Raw genomic sequence first — 19,411 nt, forward strand, 5'->3', positions numbered from 1 at the left:
CATTTAGGAAAACATCATTCAAATAAGTGCAGGGCCCATGCTGTAAGCGGTTGGTGAGCGCAAACTGTCAGATTAAGAGGTCTGAGAGGATGATCCGTCCAACATTTAGTCGGATTTCTGGCAAATTACCACCAAGCGTGTTTGGGTCAACTCTTCGGCACCCCGGGGAGAGCAATACCTCTGACACCCAAACTAGACATGTGAGGAAGAAAAACAAGACGGATCTGCGGGATTTCTAAAGTCTACAGCCAGCACTGTGCGGTTTCTCTGCATGTGGCCACAGAGCAGTTAAGGAGGGGTTGACCATTTTGCTGCTGGAAAAGGAAGCTAAGCATTTGGGTGTCTTAACCATGGCCTAAAGTGCTAACAAGGGATTAGTGAGGTAAACGTTGAAAGAGGTTTAGCACTCCATGCTTAGTACCAGTACTGCTTCAGTAATTACACATCAGTTGCAAGGTGCAACAAGCAGTTGGACGGGAGATCACAGTGATGTCAGGACAGGGAGGGCTTACTGCAGGAGATAAGGCCAGCTAATGGAGATGAAATGAATCGGTATTTAAAAGGTCTTTTTTAGTTAAGGCAGTTAGCTGGCAGCAGACTGCACCCCAACCAGTTGGCTGTTTAGTGGGACGTCGTTTTAGTTGGAAGTGAAGGAGGGACAGAAGAGAGACGAGTCCTGTGAGCTCTCTGGAGGCTTTTTGGTTACATTTTCACTTGTATTTTTTACCTGAATTCGGACCAAACCAGCCCCCAGGCTCTGCTTTACTGGTGTGAACTTGAAGGTAAGTCAATTAAACAATCATCTCTCAGTATTTGTGTCATTTCCCTCATGCTTCTCCTTGTGTTTGACATATTGGGCTTTTAATCAAATCGTCATTATCTTTGGCGACAATGGTGCCCGTTAATTGTTCAGTGTTTGATCAAGTATTAGATTAACAACCTTTTAAATCAAAGCAAAATGTGAAAAATGTGCACCACTAGTACATAGAAGTGCAAAACGTTTCCATGATAAAACCTTAATTTGAATAATGTGAGCAGTAAACTCTATAAAAGGCTACTAATACCTCAGTCAGTGATTAAACTGAAGGCCAATGCGATTAAAGGAGTATCGTGAAATCCGTGTAATTGACCTGATAATTAGCTCAAGTTCTGCAAATGACACTTTTTGAAGTGATAATGCTGCTAACATACATTGGATGCTGTCTCTTTCTCTTTCACAGCTGCAAATATTTATGAAATTTCATATTTTCACATTATGCTTTGTGTTCATAATTTCAATCAGCGTTATGTGGTGCGAGTTTATGACGGGTAATTCTCAAATCGAGACTACCTGCAGTTCGCCCCTTATTGTACAAGTCTCATGAAATCTAATCTGCTTCATGCAACTGGCAGAATATGCATGGCTTTAGCCCGGGTGTGTTGTGTGAGGGGGATTAGGAAAGGCTAGACAATGCTTCTGTCTTGTCTGATATGACCTCCTCAGGGCTCCATCTAAGTTGTCAGCAATTTTTCCCTTTAATTCATTCTTGTAATGAGATTAACCAGGCAACAGAAAATCCAAGGAGACCAATCCCCGGATTTGGCAGCTGCGGCGCGGCCTCTGCTCGTTAACGAATATGACAGGAGGCTCCTGCAGTTCACCTTTTGGCGTCATTTTCACTCACAAAATGTCAGAACCGCTTAAGATTTGCATGCAAGGTTTTCTAACTAGCTGAGAGCCAGGCGAGGTTTGAACATGTGTCACGGCGGTATCTCCAAGTTTCAGGCTGCACTTGAGAGACTAAACGTAATCAAAGTGTTGGGCGTTTTGAAAAGGCGCTATGAAGGATCTCTCCAAAAAGTTCACTGGAGCTAACGTTTGACGAATTACGTTCAATGCACACATCTGACTATGAATTATATGAAAAATAAACGCGGGGTAATGCTGTAAACGACAAAATGATGTTTAACAACGGTTTCTGCTGCTCTGAAGGTATTTCCAGAATCCTATCAGTCCGTTTTAACCGTCTGGATGATGCACAATAAATACAATTCTGAATAAAATCCAAGGGTTGCAACGGCATTTCCCAAAGATGGCGGCAAGAATTCGACATGGTCTTTGCACAAGTTAAAAACGTGACAGTATGAGCAAAACTCACTGCCTTAAGGGTATACTGATTTAGCTAATCCTTTGTATTCATTATTTGTATTTAAGATTTATATAAAAACTTAACTGATATTATTCACCACAACTGTTGCAATACAATAAAGTTTACTCAGCTTGTCGCATATGATTGTACGTTCTCCATTACATGTGTCATTTCCAGCAAAAAATAAATACATAAATACAAGGAAATACAGAAACAGACAGAATATTTTTTCTGCACGTGTTTGAAGAGTCACTGAGGGTTCTTTAAGTGGCTGTAAGTGATTTTGTCAACCTGGTGGTCAAAGATCGCTGGGCATTTATTTATTTTTTTTTTTTTTTGAAAACCAGATAATTACAGCTCTGGGATTTAAATGTAATAGCACTAGAAACGGCGGCTGCGAATTATCATGTGCTGCTTTCTGTAAATACATCCCAATGCACAGTGGCTTTTCAGATTCACAGGGTTCAAACTTTGCTGACACCCTGACTGATTTACTTCAGAGATTTAGTCATGAACTGTTCAACCACTCAAATTCTAAGGCCTAAAAAAGAAGTTGTTTACTGTATCACACACAGTTTGAAAGTGTAAATCAGTAATACCCAGCTAAAAGTATGTAAACGCGATAACACGTTGCACAAAGGCCCAAGGCTCGGAGCTTAGTGCCCACTTGGGAATTAGAAGGACATAAATGTTGAAATACATTTTTTCTCATTTGCTGATGTTAGCTGTTGTGACATTGGCAGAGAAGTAGGCGGAGGGTGTGTTTGTCGGCGCCACATAGCTCCACATAAACCGATTGCGTCCACCAGATTTATCCCCAAGGTGTTTTTAGGACATCCTGGGAGCTAATGGAGGCTAATAGGCTTAGCACTTAGGGTGTATTGTCCGGGATGCTTACAGGCAAGGTTTGCTGAGGGTAAAACTCTAAACGTGCGGATTACCTCCAACACATCCCTTTAAAGTGCTGTATAGCCAGGACTTAGCTAATAGGATCCTGGGGGTAGCAGGGGCCTGGGAAGGTGGGGATGGGGGGTTGGACTTGCCAGCGGGACGGACTGCCGGCAGGTCAGCAGATGTAGGTAGCAGACTGTGGCAGGGCTAACAGGAGGATTACAGCCCTCAGATTAAATGGGCTTCAGAGGGAACTAGAAGGACTGCGGATAATGCACAAGGCCTCGGGGCAAATCTTATGGCAGCATTTGTCTGGGGGAGGGGACAGCCGAAATGAAACCAAGCACGTGTGAACACTTTGCAAATGCCCTATATTCTGACAGACTTATCAATCATTTTTAATCAGCATAAGCAAAAATCAAGCAAAGCGGTGGCTGGTGAAGATCCGTGTGATGGGCATTAATATTCACGCTTCCAGATGAATATGGCACGCTCGCCCCGGATTAACAGAACTGGATTATCACGCTGTCGTTTACAGTATCATATTTTGTAATGGGATTTCTGCACTGTAGAGGGCTAATTGGAGGTGCCCTAAGTCGATTGTGGGTGTGTACACAAGCTGCTGGCTCAGCCAAGAACAATGTGGGCATGTGTTGCGAGTGCGCAAGTGTGTGTCTCTCTCTTGCGACAATACCAAATGTACTTTGTGAGCATAGAAAGATGAGGGTTAAATAATCTCCTTTCAGGGACTGTTTTTGCAGGTGAGGTTAGGATTTGGATTTACAGGTGCAGCACGGTGAGGTTTAGAGTAAAGATCGGTGTCGGATCAATTTTGGCTCGTGGGAAAGGTGAAAGTCAAGGTTATAGTTAGTTATGTGCATGAATGGATCCCACACAAGTCTCCCTAAGAGGATTCTGCATCGATTAGAAATGTTAGGTTCACTACTTGGCGCTTGGCATTTTATGCATGAACAGCAAGAACTTTACTGTGAGAGTTTAAACAGCAAACCAGCACAAATACTACATGTTTTTATCATGAGTACTTTTGTGCAGCATGTGATGTCAAACCTGTTTATGAGCTATAATTACTTGCTCCTCTAATGTCTAGTAAGTGCTGCACTCTAGCGGTAGTACGAGGAAATTACAAAGATTTACGCAGCAGGTCAAGTTTTCAATATCTGAGCTGGTTTTATTTAAACTATAATAAATTTTATGTTAATTATTATTTCTAATTTACGGCATCACACGTTTTTTTCCAGGTAGCCTTTATCTCTACAATAGTATTATATATTGAACCAATGTGTTAAATTACATTTTTCAGTTTCTGACTCTATCTATTAACAGGATTCACGTGGAGGTCAAAGGTCGCATGCGTGTCATGACCCCGCGAGAGCAGCTGAGGAAGATGACGGCGCTGGGAGAACAGGGGACCTTGGATGAGAAGCACTGGTATCGACTGGTCAACGGCATGTCGGCTGGAGGTGAGATCAGAATTCACACACCGAATGGATTCGGTCCAAATCTGTAGCATTAAACAGGTTAAACTAACTTTGTGACCTCACACCGGGGCCGTGAATTGATTTCTGTGGACGGCTCGGTGGTGCTCCGGCTTTCACAGTCAGTGCATGTTCCAGCTGGTTCTGGCTAAACTGGCCTTCAGGTGACCTGTGGGTCTTTTCCCTCCTCTTGCAGAGCTCAGGCAGAGGCAGGAGCTGATAATGAGGAACCAGATGGCCATGGCTCCGCAGATCCTCGCCCAGGGGCAGCAGAGGTTGCAAGGGGTCCACACACAATTCGAACCTCGCTTCATGGAGAGGTCTGTACCTGAATTCACTCTGAAAACTAAAACAGTAGCTCTGGCTAGTGTGGAAAGTCTGATGCTACTATTTTGAACAATTAACACATTTAAGGAAAAAATATACTTTACATATCTGCATTCCAGCAAATTAAGTAGTTTAATCTAATTTGATTTTATTAGATTATGTGTCTGTGAATGTCCAATGAATTATCTTCACCTTTCTTTTGTCAGGGAGTTGGTTCCCCCCTCTGAGATGGTAGCTTCTGATGCCAGGCAGATGCACATGGGACCCCACCTTGGTCCACCTTTACCCCCTCACACCAATGTCATGTCTGGGAGAGGCTTACCTGGACCAGGTGAGCATGCCTGAGAGAATTCACAGACAGTCTTGAATAACTATATGGTACAAGGATCATCATTAACAGCCCTGTCTCTCTTTCTCTCTATCAGCTGGCTATGGCTTCTTGCCCTCAGAGCCCATGGAAACAGTTGCCCGGCGACAGGAGCTCATTCACAAGCAAAATATAGCCAGGTAGTTTGCGCAGACTATCACAGGCATCACACAAAAACATTCCACCCACACAAAGCTTTGCATCAGAGTTTGCTAAAAATAAACAAAAAAACTTTATTCACTTTACAACTATATTTAAAATATTCGTGTCCTTTACAGGATGGAGATGAACGCCATCCTGCACCAGAAGGAGCTGGAGAACGCTCACCAGAAGGGGCTGATGGGAATTGATAATCCTTTGTCGTACCCTTCCAACCCGATGGTGTTCAGAGGTCGTCAGCGCATGCCAGACGGCCACGATGTCTTCGTCCACAGGCCCACCCTGGACGAACTGCACTCCAACAGTATACTCATGTCTGCCAGCCCTTACCCGCCAATCAGCACCTTGCACAGAGAGAGGGGACGCAGGGCCGGCAGGAGGCCGACCGCTCACAAGAGCGTGGACAGCCACGTGTCCAACCTGAAGGGCCAAACTGAAGATAAAAGTGTGGAGCAGAGCCCAGGGGCCACATCGGGGGAGGAGAAGGAGGAACCGAAGGGGGACATTGGAGAGGAGTGTGTTCCCACTAAGACGCACCATCAAACTAAAATAGACTCTGAACACGCTGCAGGAAGCAGGAAGAACTACAAAGAGGGGGAGCAAGGCCTGCGTAAAGCCTGCGTGAACAGTCAAGACGGATGTTCTGACGTGGCCAACAATGGTGGAAATGAGAAAGACATAACCAGCCAGTGTTCAGCTTTCCAGGAGAAATTCATGTATCCTTCCACTGGTGGAGCTCTCGCAGGGATGCCTTACATGTTCCCAGTCCCTGGAAATGGTTTCCTTCCACCTGGTGAGTTTGGGAATTACACATACAAGTTAATAACAGCACCCTATGTTGGATTTGATTTGACTCACATGCATTCTTTACTTTCAAGGTCCTCCAAATCTCTTTCTTAACGGTGAGGAGGTGCCCGAAGACATAAGGAAGTGGACGGTGAATGATGTTTTCAACTTTGTCAACAGTATACCCACATGTGCAGAGTACGCTCAGGTGGGTGACTCTTTTCTTTCCGTACTTGACCCTTTCCATATTCATTCTGTCGCGTCCTCACTGTGCTAACGTGAGACTATTCCTCCAGACGTTCAAGGACCACATGATTGACGGAGAGACGCTGCCTCTCCTCTCAGAGGAGCATCTACTGGACACTCTGGGGCTCAAGCTGGGGCCCGCTCTCAAGATCCGCTCACAGGTACAGAAACACAGACTGAAAATTCATATTTAAGTCATGGGAGAGAAACTTTTGGGGTAATATGGGATGAACGAGCTACTTTGACTTAAATCATAGGGACAAAGGCTTGTTTTGTAAATCTTTACCAAAATGTGTAAGTTGAGACTGTAGACTTTGGTGTTTTACGTCAAGTATAATCAAATTCATGTATTTGTCTACAATGTCATGCACACATTGTCTTCAAACAAAAAGAAGAAGAAGAAGAAGCATTGGATATTTATTATCTGCACTTAACTAATCCATTTGTACACACAGCTTTGCTCAAGGGTACTACCGCCTTGGATGTCGAAGAAAATCCTTTGCTTATTCACTCCACACACAACTTTTCCTCTCATCAGGCCAGGGACTAAAACTTGTGTTACTTGTTAACAATAACCTGGCCACTGAATATATAATATCAGTTCAATTACAAAAGGAAAAACGCAGCTGTGTCTACAAGTAATAAAATAAACAATAGTTCAGTTGTGTTAAGAGTTTCCAGTGAGTCAGCCATTTAATGTTGAAAAAGGAACACTGTGTTTTGCCTACTGACAACTGTGACAACCCTCCTCAGTGTTTCCTCTTGTCTCTCCGCCATAATTCCTTCAGACTCTGACTCAGCAGCACACAGCACTGTAGCTCTAACGTCCGTCTGCTCTCTTCACTCCTCCACAGGTGTCCAGGCGTCTGGGCAGCATGTTGTACATGATGAACTTGCCGCTCTCGGCCGCCACCCTGCAGGCCACGCCGGAGAAGCCCGGGCACCGCTCATCAGAGATCGGCTCCCCCGTCAACTGCAACAGCGAGGAGATGATGGCGAGCCCAAGAGACCCAGATGTCCTCAAATCCACCGAGCACCTCCATGAGGCAGAAAACAATTCTCCTCCGTCTGCCAGCAGTGAGACGGCCTGAAAATGTGGACAAAAACTAACCAAAGCCCGTCTGCTTTATTTTTTATACTGAATGATTTACTGCATTAAAGATACTTTTTTACTATAACATAGGTGTCCGCAAAACCTTTGCATTTTACACATATGTACATATTTTTTTAAATGACAGTGAAGAGAAAATGGTGTGAATCTTGAATCATGGAATGCTGAGAAAGTCCTACATAAGTTTTCTTTCTTGTCCTTCTCTTTCATTACATACTTTAGTCTCTGTCTAACTGTAGCTCTCTGAATTTTATTTTAAGCTGCTATGTGTCATTTCTCCCGTAGGCTGGCAAAAAGCATACCATTACAATCTTACTAGAAATATTTTATAAATATGAAATATTTATGTATTTTGCATTTGAATGTTGAATACTTTTTTTTGCATTTGTTGGATTGTAAATAAAGTGTTTTTCTATATAGAAACCTGTTGTAATGTCTTTTTTTAAAAAATCGTGATGAAGGATAAATACATCAGGATCAAGATTTTTTCTCTAACTGTGTAGTTATTTTTTAAGCATTCATGGACGATAAATCTATGTCTTCAGGGCTAAGACAAATGCTCAGAAAGACTTATTAAAATCTACTTTTCCAGTGAAAAACCAACAATTTGATTTTATGTTGAAACTATGACACAACTATGCAATTTCACCAGCTATAGGTGCTATGAGGTACATACAAAAAGATTCAATATTTGGGAATTTGGTGGTCGTGATTAAAGAGTTTTACAGTGAATTGCAATTATACATATTATGCCAATAGATTTACTTTAACTTAATATGCAATTTACAAAAAAAGTGTATGATTGGAAAGTAAAAATCTTTCCAAAATGAATGAACCCAGTAGTTGCAAAGGTTCCAGATGCCTTGTATTAAGAAAGGGCAGCATGTGAGGGCTACACAGGTTTTATAGGAAGTGAGACTGTACATTTGGTACAGTGGTGTGCCACACAACCCACTTGCACTTGGCCCACATGCATGAATGGATTGCGGCCCTTATGTGGCTCACATCCGGCATCCAACGTGCCACATAAGGCCCACAACTCAGCCGAACTGCAACCAGAGCTGGCCCTAATCTGGCCCTATGGTGGGCCAAACCATTTTCAGAAGTGGTTCCTGATGTCAGCCTTAACTCAGCCACTTAATTTATGTGCCATATTTATTCAGATATAAAAAATATATATAAATATATATATATATTAAAAAAACAAGTACAGTATTATAAGCAAATGTTTATTTTTTAGGTTTTATTTTTGTTCTATTATAACGGTCTCATTCACACAGACTTCATATTATCTTCAAATTTTTTCCTGCTCCTAGTTTCACTTCGATATTATTACAATTTATGGTTCAAATCTACAATCAAATAAAGAAAAATAATTTAAAAGTTTTGCTCAATGGGAAACACTGTTGTTGTTGTTTTTTTCTGACGCCAGTCTTCTAGTCTCGCGAGATTACTCTTGGAATAAGCGTGCGCAGCCTCGCGCACGGAGGAGCTGAGTTGGAGGATCATGGCGGAGCGCAGGAAGCACAAGAAACGGATCCAGGTAACATCACTGAATTCATGACAAAAATACTCGCCCTGCGAGTTGAAGAGGAACAAATAAAAAGCAGGCGCCGGTTTGCGGCCTGATGCCGGATGTTTGTTAGCGGCAGCATCCGCGCAGGGAGCCGTTAACAGGCGGCAGATGAAGCTAGATCATGGCTAACGGTAGTTAGCATTAGCTGGCTAGCGAAAACAAATGTCCAGTATTTGCATTTCAGTAACTCGTTTTCCCAGCTAATTAGTGTCTTAATTACAAACAGCACCCAAAACCTGGTTTAACCGGTTTAATGGCGTTGTTATATTTGCTTCTGAGATGTTTCTTTGGTCATTTTTTAAATATTCATTTTGATTTGCAGTAAAGGTTTTGGTGGCTAAGCTGCGTCAGCTTTACCCCAGACGTGTTTACATAACGTGTGGCAATCAGAGGGAATTTAATTAATGAGTCCACACTGTGCATCTCGATATAAATCCCAGGGCTTTTAGTAGCGATGTGCTGTGGGTCTGGGAGCTTAGATTTCAGTCAAAGCAACAGTTTATGGAGTGGTTACAGATCCCTGCGACTTGTGTTTCTCTCGAATATATATGTATTACAAAAAACAAAACAAAAAAAAAACAGTCTTAGTAGTTTGATATGTGCATCCCAAACTTTTACCTAAAACGTTAACACACTTTCTGATGTGTTTTGACCTTCATAGCTGGACACTGATGGTCAAACCTCAGCCCAGTGAGGTAGACCAGAATAACACAGTCGGGCTCTTGTTTGAAGCTGAAGCTGTGTATGTGCCAGATTAATTGTGTGCTCCTGTTTTTTTTTTTTATTCAGACGGGAGCTAAGGCCCAATCTGATCCAGTTTTGAGTTTGTTGTTTGATCACATCGGACAGAACACAGTACAAATACTCAAAATGCCAGATTTGATTAAAAAAACACACAAAAAAAAACACTATTGTACCAGTGATGTGCTGAAAAAGCAAACTGTATTTGACCTTTTGCTTTCTTTGTTACGTACAATTGGCAGTGACATTTTTAAGCTGCAGTTTGATTGACATCCAGCGGCCCAAGTACTGTGTAATTTTCTTATGTATGTCAGTTGTTATACTGTACCTACGCAGTCAGTACGTAACCTGGAATTTGGACACAGCCAGAGTCGTGGCGTAAGCTGAACTGAGCTGAACAGTTTTCCTTCCACGTGCTGAAATTGTAGATGACTGACAATGTTCGGGGGTTTTCTTAGGCCAGCACCCTTTTCCCAGTTCATTAGGTCCACTGTTGAAAATCAATGCAACAGTCCTGCGTTAAATCTCTGTCTTCATGATTGTTAAAATGTTATGTTGGATGATTTTGAAGGACGTAGTTTGCGGGGCTTTAAAACGGTCAAGAATTAAACCAATAAATGAATTTCGGATCTTTTTAGCTCTGACTAAATGGGGTTGCCAAAATAATAGAAATGTCAGTCAGTACAGCACAATACAATAGCCAGAGCGCCCACAATGAAAACGGTTATATTTGCATCTTTCTCATTTATATTAAACAAACGAATACCTTCATTAAGACTTAGCGCAGCAGCAACCGTTACGTTCACTACTGTCCCTTTGAGAAGATGTTAAGTTTCAAGATGGTTTTTCAGCTTCACAGTCATTTTGTAGGTTGTAGTCTGTGATTCCCTTACATTAAGAACAGTTTATAGTATTTTTATACTTCATTTAGTGACGGCAGACTTTATGTTGTACTACAGAGCAGTACGCAAACTCACCCTGCATGTTTTCACTCCAGGTGCCAATTACTTGTTTATGTTCAGTTCAATTACAACACGTATTGTTATCTCATTTATGAGCTGCCATTACCACCGTGACTCCCTGCATTACACAACAGTTGGTGCCTGTTTTGACGCAATTCCTTTGTGTATTTTATTTTTTATATTTTTACTTTATAAGCCTGAAGCTATTACGTGAATGTGCACAGTTAACTAACGGCCTATTTCAACATGCCTGCATTAAATTAAGCCTTAAATCAATGAAGGTGTATTGAATATTAGACACACCTCTCAGTCTAGAGCCTCCTGACTGATCTTAAGCATTTATTTCAGGACTGTTGTACGTGTGTTCATTTTACTGAAGTGTTCCTGCAGCTCTTTGCATGCCTGAGTGTGATTTGCATAACAACACGTACGGTCTCTCTCTTATGAGTGTAGCAAAAACCAGACAAGCCTCCTTAGATCAGCATGCTTTATTACACTATTGTTGTTTCTTTTTATGACATGATATTGATTATTCAAACGTAATTTTCCAGCGCCGAAGGGCTAACATGGGTGGCAGTTATTCCCAAAACGTTTTTTTTTTTTTGTTTGGAAAAGTTGTCTCAGGTTGTTTTTTTTTAAATCATCCATAGTTGTGCCAATAGGAAACATTAGATTTTAGATTTGCAGATTTAATGTCGCTGCTTAAATATTACAGAAAGTAACAAAGCATTTAAAAGTGTTTGTGGCTTTTTAGATTGTAGAAAGACACGGTGAGAGATACTGAAGGCGAGGCTGACACAGAAGGGTCAGTTTCATCTAAACCTCTCACACCGTGATAAGTGGGAGCATAGCAACGAGACACGAGGCGGTCATCCTGCATCAGCGAGCTCCGTCACGTCTACCGGGCAAAAAAACGCATCGAGCAGATGGTTGCCTCCGGGTTCCGGCTGTCCCAAGCGTTTCTGCAAAGCACAAAGAAACGGGCAAGGAAGTGCGGTCAGAACAGAGGTGGTCTTTATGGAAGCTGTTCGTCTGATGTGGCAGCACAGATATAAGTGACTCACCTGTGTGCACAAAAACCTCAAGCAGAACTGGGGCGCTGAAAATGGCAGCAGGTGCTCTCGACTCGTGGCTCTGACAGAGGGCAGTTTGTTTGCCTTTACAGCAGTTTTTCCATTTTCTGCAGAGTGCTATAGATTTAAAGGTCCTTCCTTTTCTTTTTTTTCCCTTCACTCTTCACATGCTGTGGCTTTCTGGTTCGTCCGCGCACGGTTAGAAGAGAGCAGCTAATCCTTCAGCAATCGAGAAAGGTGGATCGTGTGGACGGGCGACGGGGGCTTTCCGTTTAGTGGTCTCGTGTAACCGAGCTGTGCGACTGATACCTGCTTCTTCAAACAAAGGCTCGTTTGATGGCTCTGTCTTCGTTGTGCTGCGGGCCAGAGCCAGGCCTGACTGGATGAAGCCGCGCAGGATCTCAACGTGTTGGAGGGAAGAGTTTAAGGAAGCTTTGTGTACACTTCATAAGGCTGCTCTTACAGAGTAGACTTACCTTCCTCTGGTGAAGATGGCCAGTCGTAGATAGATTTTATTATCTGAAGTGTTTTTTGTGTGTAAGATGCCAGCGCCGCTTCAGACTAGGGATGCTCCATCAAAGTTTTTTGCACCAAAACATTTGATCCGTGTCCCAGTCCAATTTGTTTTTGTAAAGAAACAAACTTCCCTCCCCTGGTGATTTATCTTTCTTGTATTCTCCCAGATCAAACGTGTGCAATAAACTTAAAAGTCAATCCAAGTAGAGCCTTCGTCGTAAAGTACAAGTATATTGTCTCTTATTACAAAAAAAAAAACAGTCGGCTAACTTAGTGATAGTGGTGTACATCTTAACTTGAACATGAACGCCGTCACAACAAATAGTGAATTACATCTCTGTTTAGAGCAGTATTAGCTGGTAGCTCTGTGAAGTATTTGAGGACAGCAGACGTGTTTAGTCACGTTCTTCGTTTTGGTTCACAGCAGACGCTTCAATCAGCCTCCGTACTGATTTGGAAAACCCTTTCCTCTTTTTATTCTGAATTTATTTGAGTAAAATAAAAGCCAGTATACACCAATCAGGCATAACATTATGACCACCTTCCTAATATTGTGTAGGTCTCCTTTGTGCCTCCAAAACAGTTGTGACTCATCACCGAATGGACATGGGCCTTCTGAGGGTGTCCTGTGGTGTCTGGTAACAAGATGTTGTTAGTGTTGGGCCTATGGGTTGAGGGGAGGGGTCTCTGTGGATCATCCCACAGATACTTGATCAGTTTGGGATCTAGGGAATTTGGAGGCCAGGTCAACACCTTGTGCTCTTCTTCATGTTTTATGAGTTGTTCCTAAACCGTTTTTGTGTGTGACTGTGTGTCAGGCTGCTGCCATCAAGATGTGTCCTTGCTATGTGATGGGGGGGGGGGGGGGCTGGGCTGGTCTGGTCTGGTCTGGTCTGAGTGGGTGGTACATGTCTAAGTAACATCCACACAAATGCCAGGTCCTAAAGTTTCCCAGTAGAACATTGTATTGTGACAAGATGGTCAATGTTATTTACTTCTCCTGTCAGTGGTTTTAATGTTGTGGCTGATTGGTGTATAATAAAACATAATTTTACCAGATGGGAGGACTTGACTGACTGAATGTTTGTTTGTTTGTTTCTGTGTGTTTGTTTGTCTGATCGTGTAGGAGGTGAGCGAGCCCACCAAGGAGGAGAAGGCAGTGGCGAAGTACCTCCGGTTCAACTGCCCCACCAAGTCCACCAACATGATGGGCCATCGGGTCGACTACTTCATCGGTCAGTGCTCAGCCGGACACAAACCTGTTTGGTTGTTGAACACGCGGACAGTTGTGTTTACTGGGCAGACCGATTTGTTTTTGTCGCAGTAAATGAAACCAGCTGCGCGTGTTGCGTCACCGTCTTTGGTGTGCCACGTTTGCCAAAGAGCGGCCGCGCTTCTAAACAAACGTTTCTGCTGCAGTTTGCAAGACCTGCTGCTCCCCCACACAGTATTTATATTTGTCTTGTTCTGTGGCGCAACTTGTCAGTTTTTGGGAAGTGATGTTTACTCCTGTAGTTGTGGGTGGCGCAGGGCACGACTGCTGAGGCCAGCTATTCCACTCATCACCGTCACCATCATATGACCTGACAAGCGCTACCTTCGCCTCTGCCAAAGGATTTCTAAATGAAGGGAAATGTTCTGCTGTGATTTATATTTTTATCCCAACAACCTGAAAATTGTTTCTCCTACAGAGACTTCTCTCATGAATCTTTAGCCTCTTTGAACCTTATAATTTGTGTCGGCTCATTGTTCTCAGCTCTCCAGCGTTACAGTTCACGCTTCCGCTCTCGTAGCATAATTTCAGATGAGACACTCTGACAAACCCAGTGTCTGCTGCAGCTAAACAGATGTTCCTCTCTAGAGGTAAATGCGACTTGCATTAATCAGGTGCCCTGCATATTAATAACCACATTGGTCTATAACTGCTGTAAATGAGCAACAAGTTCACCAAATAATGTGGTTACTGCGGTCTCAAAGCGGCCGGAAAATTAATTACTGCAAGTTAAAAATGAGCGAGTTTTACTTCACCTGCGGCCGTGGCACCTTTTCAGTCTCATGTTCCGTTTCTAGATTCATGAATTAATTCACCGGACGAACATTAACTCAAAAGAGTTTCACGCTGATCGCTAATAATCGCAGCTTGACATTTTCGATTCAAAGGTCCAGCGCTAATCGCTGTGTTTTTTCCCCCCGTGTCCCTAAATTTAGCCTCGAAGGCCGTGGACTGTCTGCTGGACTCCAAGTGGGCCAAAGCTAAGAAGGGAGAGGAGGCGCTGTTCACCACCAGGGAGTCGGTGGTGGAGTACTGCAACAGGTCAGCTGTGCAACACGCTCTGCTACACCTCTGGTATTTCTCATAAAGGAAGTATCTTTTTTTTTTTATGTGGCACGTACGCTGGAGATGAGGGACTGCAACTAAATATTGTTTTTTTGATTATTATATAGAATCTGGAGCTAAAATAAAATGTTTAAATTACTTGAATGATAACGAGATGATTACAGACGGACTAATTTTCTGTCAGTTGATTAAACCTCTACTCGTATCTAAGGCTGCTTTCACGCGTAGTTTGTTCAAATCAAGAGGAGGGTGAGAAGAGGGTGGTCTCAAACTACAAGTAACAAACCACTTTCTAGATTTAAAAAGGTTTTTGGCTGAGTAGAGGGAGTAAATCTGGATGAGAGAGAGCCGTACTGAAGGTGAGATTGATTGACAGAGAAAGGGAGAGAATCAGACGAGCGTTCAGTTGTTAAGATGTGTTGAGTTTCTTATCTGTAAAATTGGTCGAGACTGTTCAGTCAGATCGGGGACGTCTTTAAACTCTAGCTGAATGTCGCTGCTCTGGAGCATAAGCAGTAAAAGATGATGGATTGGCTCTTTAGGTCTGTGTGCGCGCCTTGAGCACTTCTGATCACATCCATTTATCACCCTTTTTCCTCTTTCTTCCCGCGCAGACTCCTGAAGAAGCAGTTCTTCCACCGCGCTCTGAAGGTGATGAAGAAAAAAACCGAGAAGGACACCAAGAAGGAGAAGGAGAAGGAGAAAGAGAAGGAGAAGACCAAGGGCGACAGCAGCAAAGAGGAGGAGAAAAAAGGGAAGAAGGAGAAAGAGAAGAAGAAGGAGCCCGAGGCTGTTGAAGCCAAGAAAGAGAAAAGTGTACGTGACTGAATACTTATACTGATACTCTGAAGACAAATCTCGCCCCGGCTGGCTAAAGCTCGGTGTGTTTGCTTTGAATTTAAGCCTTGACCCAGCCGATATAACCTGACAGTAAATAGGTGGATATGGATTTTTCTGTATGAGCGTAGAGACGGATCCCAGAAGAAACGTCAACCCAGAAAATCTTTCCAAGATGCAGATTTGATTCCTTTTTATTTGACCCAACAGGATGACAGTCCTGGGAGCCCCAAGAAGAAGAAGGAGGTGAAGAAGAAGTTTAAACTGGAGCCTCATGAGGATCAGCTGTTCCTGGATGGGAACGAGGTGGGCTATTGGTTATTTTATAACATACGTTTATGATCCTGAAACCTTTGACTCATGTTCCTCTCCTCCAGGTATACGTGTGGATTTACGATCCTGTCCATTTCAAGACGTTTGCCATGGGTCTGATCCTCGGTGAGTCAGCGGGGGGGGAAATCTAAAAAGTGGAGATCTGTTGAACAAGAAGTGAAGTGAGGATTATCTGCTAATATATTTCTTCTTTCTCTCTTTACATCTGTCAGTCATTGCGGTGATAGCAGCCACACTGTTCCCTCTGTGGCCAGCTGAGATGCGTGTTGGAGTGTACTATCTAAGTGTTGCAGCCGGCTGCTTTGTGGCCAGTATCCTGCTTCTAGCTGTTGGTGAGTACACGTACACGAGTCCTGTTGAGTCAGTTTGATGTATTTGTATTTTACAGCAGTCTCATCTATCGTTCCACCTCTCCTCAGCCCGCTGCATCCTGTTCCTGATCATCTGGCTGGTGACCGGCGGGCGCCATCACTTCTGGTTCCTCCCCAACTTGACGGCGGACGTGGGTTTCATCGACTCGTTCCGGCCGCTCTACACCCACGAGTACAAGGGCCCGCGAGCCAACGACAAGAAGGGCTCGGACAAGTCCGACGAGAAGGACGGCGGCTCCTCCGCCAAGGCCCAGAAATCGGACAGCGACGAAAAGTCCGACAGCGAGAAAAAGGACGACGACGAGGAAGAGGAGGAGGAGGAGGGCAAAGAGGCGGGGGAGCCGGGGGAGAGCAAAGAAGCGGAAGGGGACGGGTCGGACGGCCGCCAGTCGGACACGGACAGCGACCGCCGGGAGGACGAAGGCTCGCAGCACAGCAACGGGAACGACTTTGAGATGATCACCAGGGAGGAGCTGGAGCAGCACACGGAGGAGGAGGAAGAGGAGGAGGAGGAGGAGGAGGAGGATGGTGAGGAGGAGGAGGAGGAGACACAAGAGAGGGAAGAAGGGGGTGGGAGTGAGACTAAAGCTCAGACTGCTGAAACATAAACTTCTTCCAGTCCCATCACTCGACTTCTCTCTGTCCTACCCTCCCTCCCTGCTGTGATCCCAGGACCTGCTAGTCCGGTCTGTCCGAGGCCGCAGAGAGGCTCCATCTCTTGTTGTTGAGATCTTCCACTAAACAGTACCGGGATAGACGTGACACTGAAACGGCTACGACAATGGAGGAAAAAAAAAAAAGAAAAAGTTTAAAAATAAGCCTTATGGTGGATTTGATTCCTCCCACCCAAATGTTATTTATGTCAGAGATGAAACTGCTGCCGTTTGCCTGAGGAACCCATCAGACCGCCACCAACAACAACAACAACATCTCTGACGGAGAATCTCTTTTTGGTTCCTTATGCCATAAAGTTGTTTTATTTGTTTTGTGTTTTTTTTTTTTTTTTGTTCGACTCAATGTGTTCACTCACGTCCCCCTGTCATTTGGTTTTATTTGGACGTCCCGTGTGTGTGAGACGAAGAAGATGGAGAGGAGCAAAGATGGCTAACTGACCGCTAAAAGAAGATTCACGAGAACTGTTTTCATTTTTCTTTCAGCTCCACGTCGCTGGCATAATCACGGTAGTTCTGGACAAGAAAACAAACAAAAAGCCCCCGTTCTTTCAGAATCAGCGGGTCTGATAGCTTTCTCAGGCAGCGCTTAAAGCAAAAAAACGTGTCGGCTCTGAAACCTGAACGTAGCCCAGATGGACCAAACCCTGTAGTTTACTCCAAGGAAACTAAAAAAAAAAAAGAAATCGACCATGTTACGGCTGCATTGAGTGTTTGGACAGCAGAGCAGCGCGGCTCTTTGAGGTACTTGCCATCTTCGGTTTCTTTTTTTTTTTTTTATAACGGCTTACAATCACAGTGTGAAGTACTTCTTCTAGTTCATGTTTAATAATGTGACGAGTAAATGTGAGCAACTGGGACACAGCTGGCGTACGTCATTTCCTTCTTTTTTTATATATATATGCATATATATACATATATATAAAAAAGATTGCAGCATTTGCTGTACAACTAAGGCTACAAGACCTGAAAACAGAACCAGATATAAAGTAAAAACAAACTCTAGTGCCAAACACAGCTAACGTTATGCATGCGGATTAATTTTGTGGAGCGAAGGAGGGAAGATTTTATTATTTTTATTTGTGTTAATTCGTTCATTTTGTTACCGCAGTGTCAAACTCCTCAAACCTTCCACGACAAAAAAAACTAATAGAAAAAAAAAAAAAGCACAGCACAAGATTGTTAGTGTGCAGCTCAACAAAACGTTTCTGGTCTCGTTCTCACCAGTCAGAGTCCCGTCGTCTAGTCTCGCACAAGCCCGGTGTGTAAACGGCGGGCGTACTTTTAAAAACCCAGCCGAGGTCCGGCAACCGAGGTCCAAGCTGTTCCTTCCGGCTAGAAACGTCGTAGATGCTCTTTTTAGTATTAGCGAGAATTATATTTAAGTATAGAAGTGTATCATTTATATATGGATTCTATTGATATATCAAATATATGCATACAGTACTCAGTTTAAGGAACTATGAAACAAACTTTTCTTTTCTGCTAGATGTCATTTTATTCCCCGGAGTGGCTATTTCTGTTTTTCTATGTTTCATCTCCTCGTTATTTAAAGGAAACATTTGGGATTAGAAAACAGTGGGACCCTATAAGATATCGGCATTTTCTTTTTCTTTTCTTTCTTTCAAATATAAAGTGTACGGTCTGGTCTTGCGCCGTCAGATCCATCCGTGTTCCTCTCACTCGCTGTTGAGCGGTTAGTCATTAACCTGAAGTTATGAAACCAGCGGCTTGTGTAACGCTGACGGACGACCCACGCGCACTCTGATTAAAATAATATTTTAATATATTCCACGCAGCTTTTCTGTACAGCTCTTTTTGTTTTTCGCCCCCCCCCCCCCCTAAAACCAAACTTCTCTCGTCTGTCTGTATATTAAGTCGTTTGTCTGCTGTAATCCCACCGAGGCTCGTAGCTCTCGTCGAGTTTCACGCGCCACAGTGTTTTTCAGTCTCTCGTTCTTATTTCTTTTTTTTCTTCCTCAAACAAAGTGCTTCTGTTTCCTGAGCTGCCAGTGGCAACGTCTGCATAACCATTATTTCACAAAAAAAGAGAGAGAGGAAAAAAAAAACAGATTCTCCCAGTTGTTCTTGACTGTTGCACAGTATCGGTCTGTTGTATATTGTAGTATTATTACTCTCTATGCTGCTGCTGCTTCTTCTCATCTCACGTTTCTTGGGAGGGGGGGGAAATTAAAAATGAAACTGTTAAAACATCGATGTTTTATCTCTGGTCAAAAAACTGTGTCTTTTGATCACCTAGTTGTCCACATTTGGATCGATATCATTCTCGAGACTGTCTCCTGTAATATTGGAGTCTAATTTAATAATAAAAACAACAAAAAAAAATAATTGGATGTCTGGAAATATATCTGTATCTTATCATTGCAATAAAAATATAGAAAGCACACGAGTGTTGTGACACCGCCTCTCGTTTTGTTTTGTAATTCCTGGTAGGGGATGAAAACCGGAGTTGGCTTTATC

At 43.2% G+C, this 19,411-nt stretch overlaps 2 protein-coding genes across 2 annotated transcripts; both read left to right on the forward strand.

The window, feature by feature from the left end:
• Positions 1-4,398: 4,398 nt before the first annotated feature.
• On the forward strand, positions 4,399-7,782 carry samd7 (sterile alpha motif domain containing 7; the record flags this gene model as incomplete). The annotated part of the gene is made up of 8 exons (XM_084547268.1): positions 4,399-4,501; positions 4,713-4,836; positions 5,050-5,174; positions 5,269-5,350; positions 5,489-6,162; positions 6,248-6,363; positions 6,452-6,562; positions 7,256-7,782. 8 exons carry the CDS (start codon positions 4,399-4,401, stop codon positions 7,490-7,492), a joined length of 1,572 nt encoding a protein of 523 aa, XP_084403394.1. The 3' UTR covers positions 7,493-7,782.
• Positions 7,783-8,987: 1,205 nt separating this feature from the next.
• sec62 (SEC62 homolog, preprotein translocation factor) lies at positions 8,988-19,368 on the forward strand. Its single transcript, XM_084546679.1, has 8 exons — positions 8,988-9,055; positions 13,507-13,615; positions 14,589-14,694; positions 15,333-15,534; positions 15,766-15,861; positions 15,933-15,993; positions 16,101-16,220; positions 16,308-19,368. Exons 1-8 carry the CDS (start codon positions 9,020-9,022, stop codon positions 16,865-16,867), a joined length of 1,290 nt encoding a protein of 429 aa, XP_084402805.1. The 5' UTR covers positions 8,988-9,019; the 3' UTR covers positions 16,868-19,368.
• Positions 19,369-19,411: the final 43 nt, after the last annotated feature.

Source organism: Chelon labrosus (genome assembly GCF_963514085.1).
Source record: "Chelon labrosus genome assembly, chromosome: 6".
Lineage (NCBI taxonomy): Eukaryota > Metazoa > Chordata > Actinopteri > Mugiliformes > Mugilidae > Chelon > Chelon labrosus.

Coding starts and splice junctions, on each gene's coding strand:
- sec62 (XM_084546679.1), top strand. CDS start 9,020: ATGGCGGAGCGCAGGAAGCACAAGAAACGGATCCAG. Junction 9,056..13,506: donor AGCACAAGAAACGGATCCAG/GTAACATCACTG, acceptor CTGATCGTGTAG/GAGGTGAGCGAGCCCACCAA. Junction 14,695..15,332: donor GTGGTGGAGTACTGCAACAG/GTCAGCTGTGCA, acceptor CTTCCCGCGCAG/ACTCCTGAAGAAGCAGTTCT.